The 11,724-nt window shown below is 36.5% G+C and overlaps 1 protein-coding gene and 4 non-coding genes across 5 annotated transcripts in view; 1 reads left to right on the top strand and 4 right to left on the bottom strand.

The window, feature by feature from the left end:
- LOC146140536 (endoribonuclease Dicer-like) overlaps positions 1–11,724 on the bottom strand; it is a 56,767-nt gene that overhangs the window by 10,309 nt on the left and 34,734 nt on the right. Inside the window, exons 16-22 of the mRNA XM_083392646.1 lie at positions 11,699–11,723; positions 9,916–10,025; positions 3,846–4,025; positions 3,517–3,615; positions 2,625–2,739; positions 898–1,123; positions 38–193 (exon numbers count right to left, since the gene is read on the bottom strand). Of these exons, the coding sequence (XP_083248772.1) occupies positions 38–193; positions 898–1,123; positions 2,625–2,739; positions 3,517–3,615; positions 3,846–4,025; positions 9,916–10,025; positions 11,699–11,723 (911 nt within the window). The remainder of the gene's footprint in view (positions 1–37; positions 194–897; positions 1,124–2,624; positions 2,740–3,516; positions 3,616–3,845; positions 4,026–9,915; positions 10,026–11,698; position 11,724) is intronic.
- Positions 10,352–10,426, bottom strand: Trnaa-ggc (transfer RNA alanine (anticodon GGC)). Its single transcript has one exon. It is a non-coding gene; the product is annotated as a tRNA-Ala (tRNA).
- Positions 10,706–10,780, bottom strand: Trnaa-ggc (transfer RNA alanine (anticodon GGC)). Its single transcript has one exon. It is a non-coding gene; the product is annotated as a tRNA-Ala (tRNA).
- Positions 11,060–11,134, bottom strand: Trnaa-ggc (transfer RNA alanine (anticodon GGC)). The gene has a single exon. It is a non-coding gene; the product is annotated as a tRNA-Ala (tRNA).
- On the top strand, positions 11,400–11,474 carry Trnaa-ggc (transfer RNA alanine (anticodon GGC)). The gene has a single exon. It is a non-coding gene; the product is annotated as a tRNA-Ala (tRNA).

Genomic DNA, 11,724 nt, shown 5'->3' on the forward strand with positions numbered 1-11,724 from the left:
AGACATTTTCTTGCTGGTTGTACTTATGAATGCATACCTGGACGAAGTGTGGTCCACGTCAAGCAGAGGCTGCTCCAAACATCGGATGTGCAAACCATACTTGTGCCTGTAATAATGCTGGAAGCTCTGATACTCGTTGGACGGGAAACTGCTTGCAGGAGTCAGACCCTGCTTAATTTCTGCCACGTAGAACCTGTGACAAATTCATTAACAAAATATAAAAGAATTACTACTTGCTTGTAACTTAAAATAGTAATACACAGGGTTGGGGTTTAGCACTTGCTTTAGGTGGCAGGAAAAAGACATTTTTATTGGCGTTGTCCTTGTTATGTAAATATTTACCATGAACTCGATATTTTGTAAACTATATCGCAATTTTAAGTCACCAAGCTGTTGCATTTAAATTACTGTTACAAAATATGTTTTATCAGCACCGTTTAAATTTGCTTAAGGCGTGCTCTATACCTACACGCACAAAACACGCATGGAATAGCTTCGTTGAAACGGCGTAAAAATGTCAAAACTAGTGCTTAAAAAAGGGTAGAGAAACCCATGAACAGTCTGAACATGACATAGCCAAAAATATGCAGGATACTGAAATTTAAATTGAGTATATAAAAAGCAGTGCGCTTCATCTTCATAAATTATGAAAACATCTAGAAGCGATTCAATATCATAAGCAATAGTTCGATCTACCCTTTTTCTACTATTTTAAATACCAGGTCATGATGTATTCTTCAAACTAGCAGCAGTGGCCAGTAGAAGGCTAGTGCCAAAAAATGAAAAAGGTTCGATTTTATCACATTGACAGGTGGTTTGGTTCAAAAAACAGAGGGGCCACACGCCGCACGAATTATATGTAAATATTTTAAACATACGAATACACTTATAATTTACCGGTTGGGTTGATCACAACTTCTGTACTTTGCTATTACAACTCCATCCTCGTAAGTTTCTCTTCGAAATACAAACTTCTTCCTTAGCTCCGACATCCGGTGGCTAAACCATGGATCCGTGCGCTTTTTACGCTCCACTAACCGGCTAGCATCAGTGCGCATCATAAAGCTCCAGTCGATGTCAAGGCGCGAAGTGTTTGGGTGGTAATGGTGAGAAGAACCTGCAACTTTAAAGTTGACTTGCTAATGATAAAAACACTCTAACACATTTCGCCCGCGGGCCTATAGTTGGACCATGTTTGTGTAAGTTATGGGTCCTTAAATTTTGTTTAGCTACATAACTAAGTTATGACTTTTTTGCAGGAGCCTTCTAGGGGGTCATCTGAAATCAGTTGATCAATTAAAGATTTTCATGCAATCAAGGTCAGGCTAGAAAACAACTAGCCGGCGTTGAGGTTCTCCCTCACAACTGTAGTCGTTCTAACAGGATGCCACATGCAATGGTGTTTTAGCTGTTTCTTACATTAGTCCATTGTGAATATCTTTAGCTCACCGTTATCGTTAGTTAGTACGACTTTTGCATGGTTAGATTACAGTAGTATACAAACTTCTGTATGAATTTTTCACTGACTTGTCAAAGCATATACATCAATCACATAATGAAAAAATAATTTCGTTGTTTAGAAATTTTATTTTGTTAGACTAAAAGTGACGCTGACAATGCAGTCAAGTTGGTGACTGCTACAGTAGTAATATGTGGGTATCGCCTACCCCACCCAGCCCGGTACCGCTCTTTAATGACCTTAATTTCTTGGTGGAACCTTTTGATTGCCAAGCAGCGGTGTGACTGTCTGTCACTGACTGCACAAAACATGCATATTTTAGAAGTTTACGGATCTAAAGGCCTAAAAAATGCCTGATTTTAGCTTATAACGAAGCAGAGCCGAGTTGTAGGCAAGACTGCAATGATTTGTTTCACACAGCAGTTATTTGGAAACATAAAAGCTAAAAGAATTAATGGAGTATTTTTTTTTCTGGTTACATAAAGATTTTCTCTTTGGCAACTAAAGGTAACGTTAGCTTCACAAGTTCTGATGGAAACGCTTGGTGGCCACCCTTTCATCACGCTTTTATTGCCGTTATATAACAATACACACTTTAAACTTTTTGAACTGTTTATGAACAGACGCCACTCTTAAGCTCTATATTGTGCCAAATTTATTTTCGCCACAAGCTCTTTAATGTCTTTTAGAGTAAACGATTTTATCTTGTTCGAAAAAATACTAAAGCAATTATTTTTCTCTCGAACAATAAAAAAAACAAAAAATCTAGCTACTACAAACACATAGCTACTAAAAAGATATTGACGTGGTATGATAGTTGAAGGGAGTACTGTAGTATGTGTTGAGCAACACAAATAAACTGTGGTCGTGAAAAATACCAGGGAATAAAAACAAAGTAACGGGCAAATCATTCCTAGGAAAATAGGCTAACATACTTTATCAGTCAATAAATTTAAAAGATGTTCCTCGTACCCCATTTTGAGAATATGTCATCAACAGAAGTACAAAATTTAGCCAAAAGAAATGTTCGGCCAATTGGCATATAAGTGCCAAACTTCTCAAATAATCTTGGCTTACATAATAATCAGCAAGGTAGTGGACAAACCGAAATTTCGTTACAGGTATTGCCCCCTTACACCCCTTTTATTAGTTAAAGCGGTGTTACCTTTGTTAAGAACAACCACAAGAATTTGTGAGGAAGCACAGGAAGGTTGAAACGATAAAGGAACCCTGTCGAGTCGAAGAATGTCAGAAAATACATAGCGGTGAAAAGATCGCACCTATGAAAATAGTTTGAGTGCTTTATAGTTTTACTATACAAATGTCTTGTATTGACTAGGGCAGTACAATATTTCTAACTTAATCTCGATGACACATAGCCTTTAACGTATTTGTCTTTTTCGGTAAAAACGCAATTAAGATATTTTTCTACACGATACACGAGCGATGATGTGAAATGTCTCGTAACAAAGTAACTCACAGTAGTGACATGCTTGGATGAGCAGTAAACATTTAAACCTAAACAAATCAGCCAGGCGCTTTTATAGCATTGTTTAAATGAGATTTTTTTCATCGATTTAGCACTACCTTAAACCTCTTACAATATTATCATATAAAAAGATAATTGTAAGCGAACCCAACAGACTTCATCAAATTTAATGTAATAGCTTTGTAAATATTACTCAATTAATTTTTTTTTTTCTAGAAGTAAATCAAAAATTATCTGCGAATACCATAATGGTGGTAAGCATCTTCGCAACAACACAGTTTACACCGTTAGTGTTTTGTACTGTTCAATATAGGCTATTTTTGAAAGACATTTGATGAGCAAATAGCATTGCCGGTACAACACATAAGGCTATATTACAAAGTTTCAATATACCAAGTTTAAAGCGATACATATTTGTAATAAAACTGGTTAACACTTTAATTAGTCAAGTAACGCGGAGTATTTCTTTTATTTTTATATTAAGGTACATCACTTGATCTGTTTTTAAAAGGCCTATTTCAAACTAAAGTAATAACTTCATAAAGGACAGAACGGTTGCCACACTCACCAGGCTGATGTGCTGAGAACTGAGCGACACATAAGAACGACACAAACAAAGACGAGCAGATTCCTCGCCGGATCGAGTGAAGATGGGAAATCCAGGAATCTAATGCAATCCAAAAAATTAGAACAAACACGAAGGCTAGGAAATCAAGGAACAAAATACCAGGTAATGAAAAATTCATATTTATTTTGATGTAACACGCTTTCTTAGAACTATATTAAAAATTTAAATTAACCAAAAATAAATAATTTAACGTTTCTACTCTTTGGGTTTATAAATTAATTATCATTGCTACGCAACGTGATAAACCGATACACCAGTTATTTGTTTACATTGGGAATGGGTTTGGTTGTAAGAATTCCGAAGCATCTATTGGTGTCTTCTGGGAAGAAAAGTTTCCTTCTCCGTACGTTCAGCTCATCTGAAAGTGGGATGCGAATTCTCATCCGAATTTCGTATATAAAGACGTTGCTCTCGATACCAGGGATGCAGTTAGCTAGCGTCAGCGGGGTCTGAACAAAATAAAAGTAGGATTTCTTTTTTTATGGCAATACTAAGTCTATAATTTGGGCATTTTTTATTACTTACACTCTAAGTATTGGTTACTACTTGACAGCTAACTCCTTTCAACATTAAATACTTTTCCAGCATGTTAATTACAACATTTTTATAACGTTGTATGCTTTATTATTAAATGTGATCGTTTTATTTAATTAGAACTTTTTTAAATTTAGAATATAGATTGAAATAAAAACTGGTAACTTTCTTCCTATAAAAATCTTTTTTGACCTGGCACATTATATTATACTAACTATAAAAAATGCTAAAAGGAAGATTTGCGTATCAACGAGTTGAAATACGCACCTCGGTACGTCCTGACAACGTTTTTAAGAAAATTTCGCTATCTTAATCTATATAAATGCATTTATCAAGCATTGTGTCTTTTAAATATAAACATCTAAATTCTACAGCATGGTTTCCTAACCAGGGGTACGTGTACCAATTTTTTTCGGGTTTATGCAAAACTCATTAAAATACTCATTTGATATTTCTGTCATTTCAAAAAGACAAACAATAATAATAAGGCCAAAGTAAAACAAGACGGTGGTTATGTTAGAAAAATGTTGTTTAAACAGTTAAAATACATCGTAAAAATAAAGATTTGAAAACACTGAATTATAGAGTATAACGCCACTATTTAAATTACACCATAGACTACATAAACGATCAAATTGACGCTCTTCCCGAAAGTATACTTATTTAAACGATTCTTTGTGATAATTAGTGACGCAAATCAAACTCTTGAAAAATGAAAGTTTTGGCAAAATGATATATCGGCGTTTTTTTCGCTTTCCGCGTATGTAGCATTTTTATTAAAGTAACACCTTTCCAACCTACAACTAGACGGGGTTGCGGTTGTTCTATATTTTGTCAAGGGGTATTTTTCAGGGCCTTATTTTCATGGGTGGTTCAATAATTGGGTCAATATAAATAGATTATTTACCAGGTTAGTTTTTGTAATATTATAAATTACGCTCTGGTTTATTCGTTTTACGGTTTATATTAAGTTGTACTTTCTTGACTTGTTTCTGCAAACAAAAACAGATATGGGCCGAAATATTTCTTGCCTTCACCCATGACGTTACAGATGCAAAGAAAATTTTGATGTACATATACACATCCCAAAACTTTTCCTTGATTTGTTTCTGCAAGCACAAACAGTTATGGGCCGAAAATTTTCTGCCTTTACTGCTGACGTAGATGCAAATTTGTTTCCACAAAAAACGCTTGTTGTTTTAAACCCCTCCCCCTCCACCCGGGAGTAAATATTTCATTAAAAAAAACAATATTTACATTTTTTTCCAACCCCCTTCAAAAAATGCACCCCCAACCCTTGGGCCCAACCACAAAAATTTACAACCTTCTTGGTCATTTTTTTTATCTAAATTCGAATTAAGTACAGTTTTCTTATAAAACAATTTTTTGTATTAAATTGCCACAAAACCACCCGATTTTGGGGTTGTTCACCCCTGAAAAACAAACAAGGGATTCGTAGTATCATTTTTATGGTTTACTTGCGATTTGATTTACATAAATAGCATATTGGCGAACACTACAAAAGAGAGATATATTGCTAGATACTACTGTCGCTATAGGCGTAGAATGCTTCAAATTACTTAACGTCACACTATTTTATAGCGAAAAAAGGACACGCTCATAATGTTGAACCTATAAACCCAATTAACATAATAAACATAAATTTTAAAGATGAAAGCCGAATATGTTAAGTTTCAAAGTTTAACTTTATGTGTACCATATTATAGACCCTCAAAACTATTTGAGGCTCAATTACCAAAATCCGTTTTTAAATACGAACAATAAACATGTTATAAACAATTAAAAAAACTTGTTGGTGCTTTGCGCAAAAACACTTAACTTAAGCTGCTTGTTTGCGCACTGTTTCGCGTGACAACAGCAAGTTTCTTAAAACTTTAAAAACGTTTTGACGTTTCCGGCCTTTTTATGACCCTTAAATCATTATATTGTTTATCAGAGATGATGTAAAAAACATGGCAACCCTACTAAATAGTATTGCACGACAGATTTCGCTCTGTTATCATTTTATCGTCTTTATTGTATAATTTAGATCAGCGGTTCTCAACCAGTTGGCCATGGCTCACTGGTGGGCCTTAAGAACATTTGAGGTTGGCCACAGACCAATTTAAAAAAGCTAGATTTAGTTTCAATTGTGTCGCCATATTTAATTTTACAGGAATAATGGCTTGGGAAGGAATTAAAAAGAAATGTAAATTTATTGTTCAGTCGCAAGTATCTCACTAATGCAAGGTTAAATAAATAATCTTTTTTGAAATATGTTCTGCTGTGTTTTGTTCTAAACCTATTTTACAGTTTTTTCTTTTAAAAAACTATTGGGCCACAGAATTTTTTTGCAACGTAAATGGGCCACGAAAGAAAAAAGGTTGAGAACCACTGATTTAGATGATTGCTTTTACCATTATAGTCAAAATATTTTGCGTAGTTTCGATAATTATATTTCCTTCTTAAAACTGTGAGATTTTAGTCTAGAATTCATTAAGACTGTTTCTTACCGTATTGCCGTACGCATTTGTTTATTCAGATAAAAAACTGTTGGTGCTTAACGAAATTTCCAAGACCACAAAAAACTTTTAGCATTCGATTCAAAGACTGAATTCGTTTTATAATTGCCCATTATATTCTACCATTGCAAGCGAAAGTTTTTTTTGCAGATTTTGTGTAATTAATTTTTCCAGTTAAAATTCAAAACTTTGTTTCATCCTAATCCTTGCGAATAATTATGTTTTCATGGTATTGTAGCAATAAATAAACGTTGTTGTGTAATCGCAAGTGCGTAAAAGGTTCCGCTTCCGATTAAGCGTAGCCTAATTCCTTTGTAGTATGTTTCGCTTTTTATTACGTATTTTTGTTCCAATGAGGTGCATTGGAGGTCACTAGAACCACATTACTGCAGTTTGTACGCGACAATAAACAGTAATTATATTGCGTTACGCGATGTCTGTTTAGGGGGCCAGGCATCAGTTTCAAGATAATGCAGCCAACCAAAGATCATTACATAACTAAAGGCTTATAAAAACATAATGGACAGTTTTCGCAATTGCAGATAACAGCCGATGGCAGGGAAGATGTTTAGGTTTTGGCTGTAAATATTGACATACTTGTGTCTGGCGTTTCAAAGCAGAATGCACTCCCTTGGCGGAATCTGTTTCGCTGCTTTAACAGCGCCCCTTTGTCGCGTATTAACGCGAGACAGTCGGTATAACCGGTGTCGTTTTAACCAGATCCTTTTTTTAGGAAATATTGCCACCGCTAGGTAGGAGTACAGAGCTAAAAACAATTTTACGATGACGTCATATTTTGTTTCCAATTTCTACCCCCAGCTGAAAACCCCTAGGTAAATAGACTTCTAAACCCTTAAAGGCTCATCTACATATACGCCTCCATCTTGTATGGAAATTTGAAGTCTCTCCAAATTATAGTTTTCCTGTAAAACTCTGGACAAAAAACGGTCTGAAACAAACCAAAAAACCCATAAAAGAATTCGAGCAAAACCAAGATATGTACCGAAAATAAATTTTCGCCTCATATAATTTACCAAATAAACCCCTTATACGTGTTGTTCATAAGGTTACTTCTTTATCACGTCAAGTTTAAACTGTGACGTCACCTCTAAAAAAAGGGTCATTATCATGCCAAAAAAAATCTTGGGACAGCGCGTGGCCACGTGGACCCTTTTTTGTTTAAATGTAAGATATGGGAAACTATAGTAGTTAATGTCATTTTAATTTGTTTGAAATATTGATTTGCAGTAACTTTTCACGTGTTTTCTTTCTGTGTTGTCAATGGCGTTTACAAATTGTTGTTCAGTCAAAATCTTCCGGTGAAAAGTAATTTCTTCGAGTAATGTACGCATATTTTGTGTATGTACGCATCACGTTTAATTTTGGCCCGCGATTAGGAAAGGTTGCCGACCCCTGTTAAGCAAATAGGTCAGTGGAGTAAAACGGCATTAAAACATTTTAACTTGTTTGCATTTTAACTAGTTTTTAACTTCATCCAAAAAGCAGCACAATACATAATAGTTGTCCATGACTTGGGTCGCGAGATGTTCACGAAACTTCGCACTGAAAAAAAAATTGCAAACCACTGCAATTGACCAATCATTTTAAAAAAAGAACGTTTTCGGTGATGAATATGAAAATAAAATTTTAAACTCCAGGATGCTCCAGGAACATTACTTAAAAGCATGTAGTAAATATGTTTTTACGAGTGAAAGACTACGTCAGAGCAGCGTGCTTATTTTTAGCTTATACCAGCTGGTAAAACTGGGCATCGGAGTGGTTGTGTGCCAAGTTTTTATGAAATGCAAAATCAATCATTCTTACTTTAATTACCACTTATTTTCAAAACGTCTGTCCAATAAGTGACGAACAAAGTGTATGATATGCAGGACATTAACAAGGACATTGGAGCTATGGAAGTCTGTCAAGCTTTATAAAATGAAGGAATGATTTGAAACACCTGCTGGATGATATATCGCAATGACGACAGTCATGTATACAAAATAAATACACAGCTTGACATTTTAAGGGCCATGTATTGAAGCTGAGTTGTGTATTGTTTAAAATGCTTTTAACTGGCAAAAAAATGGTGATATCGTGAAAGTAAAGGAACTAAATAAAGATTCGGAAACAGTGCGAAAAATGCAACTAGCCGGGCAATTATTGTTATAGTGATTGAGTGGCCACATCTTCATGATTTCTTAAATTTTCTTTAACCATGCAAAATATCGCGTGTATTGCACCGATTATTATTTTGGGATGTTTGCGCGTCGTAAGAAACTTTACAGGAGCTGAACTTCAAATAATAGTTAAAAGATAATAAATTTATCCCAGATAAACAAAAGAGCACGGCAATTTGAGGAATTCCTTTGGTAGAATGTGTGTGACGTGCTGAGCAATGTGTAGCGCGACCAAGTGTTTCATGTTTCATCAATCCATTTCAGACACGTGTACAACATTGCATTTGGGTTCATGTTAAATTGCAACACCCAATATTTTAAATCATCGGCTACAATACTCCGATTTTTTGGGGGGCGGGGGGACTGGATCCGTTGCCTTGGTCAATGGTAAATCATTCTTTTCGACAGAACTCCAAGCTTACATTTAACAGGTGCTCCTTATCATCCTTCTACAACTGGTGCTGACTAGAGGTTGGTGCAGACCCTTAACAAAGCTCTTCGTAAGTCATCGGGGTCACCAAACGAAGGGATACAGTTACAGAATTTTAAATCCAGTACTGACGTTGGCGACCAATTTCGCTACACCAGCGACAAGGATGCCTATTTAGGAAAAACCAAAGCCCGACTCAACTTTTCACTTCCATCCTTGTTCTGCCAAAATACAATCATGGACTGACTATGCGGTTCTACTGCGAGAGTTCTTCCGGCGACGCAAAATCGCGCGCTCTATCACGTATTTATTGTATTCCAATGTGAATTACGCCGACTGCTTGCCTATAAATGCTGGTGTAGTTGCTATTGTCAGCCTATTCGAATAAAACTATTTCTAACATTAGGCTTTGTTGTTGAATTGGCAATGGAAACATAGGAAACCAAGGGGGGGGGGGTGGGGGGGGGGAAGTAACACAAACAACAACTGCTTAAAGAATTCAAAAAAGAGATAAATCTTAAAAAATGAGCCAAAGTCTAATACAGCAAATTTTTATACAACCTAAAAAATAGCGTGTATATTTTAATGCATTATATAGGTAATTTTTTCTTGAATTATTTAATATATTAATATATATATAAAACACAAATATTTTAAGCGACAACTTCTCCACCTCCTTGTTGTATGTCTGTCGTCGCTTGGTGGAGCCAGGGCGTCCAGTAACATTTGTTTTCTCAGGATTCCATGGATCCAATTCCTCCGCATATTTGACCGTTTCCTTTCCTAGTTGTCATAAAAGTGACGTCATAATGCCCGGTTGCAATTAGCTTCTTAAAAATGTCGTAAACAAATAACTCCAAGGCTTGCACTTATAAGTAAAAACATAACATTTACGGTCAAATAAAGCGGAACTATTTCTAGTATTTTCTCAAAACAATGAAACATATGTACACACATATATGTGTGCTTACAACTGAGATCTAGCCCTTCTGAAGCTGCTTTTTGACCAACGATAACGGCTTACGTATTATTAGTACACCGAAAAGCCATTGCAGACTCACCGAATCTGTCGATCAATGATGCAAGCAGAGCAGACTAGAAAAACAACTAGCCTGCAGTGAGGTTCGAACTCACGACCTCCGGTCAAGCCGGGACCGTCGCTCTACCAACTGAGCTATGCAGGCTCAGAAGGGAACGAGTCGAGAAACAACCATACGCCAATGCTTGCTCAATCTGTTAGTACAAGCAACTTCATAATGAAGGGGATCGCCAGTATCATATCATAATACAATGAAACATATGTACACACATATATGTGTGCTTACAACTGAGATCTAGCCCTTCTGAATCTGCTTTTTGACCAACGATAACGGCTTACGTATTATTAGTACACCGAAAAGCCATTGCAGACTCACCGAATCTGTCGATCAATGATGCAAGCAGAGCAGACTAGAAAAACAACTAGCCTGCAGTGAGGTTCGAACTCACGACCTCCGGTCAAGCCGGGACCGTCGCTCTACCAACTGAGCTATGCAGGCTCAGAAGGGAACGAGTCGAGAACCAACCATACGCCAATGCTTGCTCAATCTGTTAGTACAAGCAACTTCATAATGAAGGGGATCGCCAGTATCATATCATAATACAATGAAACATATGTACACACATATATGTGTGCTTACAACTGAGATCTAGCCCTTCTGAAGCTGCTTTTTGACCAACGATAACGGCTTACGTATTATTAGTACACCGAAAAGCCATTGCAGACTCACCGAATCTGTCGATCAATGATGCAAGCAGAGCAGACTAGAAAAACAACTAGCCTGCAGTGAGGTTCGAACTCACGACCTCCGGTCAAGCCGGGACCGTCGCTCTACCAACTGAGCTATGCAGGCTCAGAAGGGAACGAGTCGAGAAACAACCATACGCCAATGCTTGCTCAATCTGTTAGTACAAGCAACTTCATAATGAAGGGGATCGTTGGTCAAAAAGCAGCTTCAGAAGGGCTAGATCTCAGTTGTAAGCACACATATATGTGTGTACATATGTTTCATTGTATTATGATATGATACTGGCGATCCCCTTCATTATGAAGTTGCTTGTACTAACAGATTGAGCAAGCATTGGCGTATGGTTGTTTCTCGACTCGTTCCCTTCTGAGCCTGCATAGCTCAGTTGGTAGAGCGACGGTCCCGGCTTGACCGGAGGTCGTGAGTTCGAACCTCACTGCAGGCTAGTTGTTTTTTTAGTCTGCTCTGCTTGCATCATTGATCGACAGATTCGGTGAGTCTGCAATGGCTTTTCGGTGTATTTTCTCAAAATTGTTTTATTTTTATTTTACACAAAACATGCAAAAACTGATACATCAATTAAAGAAATAAGTAAAGGACACCTCTTTGCATTAATAAAAAAACAATAAAATTTTAATTAATCATCTCTATACCTAAACCTTTACTTACCAATAGGCATCAGACTGTTGTCGAGT

The sequence above is a fragment of the Ascidiella aspersa genome, chromosome 6 (genome assembly GCF_963924565.1).
Source record: "Ascidiella aspersa chromosome 6, kaAscAspe10.2, whole genome shotgun sequence".
In the NCBI taxonomy this organism is placed as follows: Eukaryota; Metazoa; Chordata; class Ascidiacea; order Phlebobranchia; family Ascidiidae; genus Ascidiella; species Ascidiella aspersa.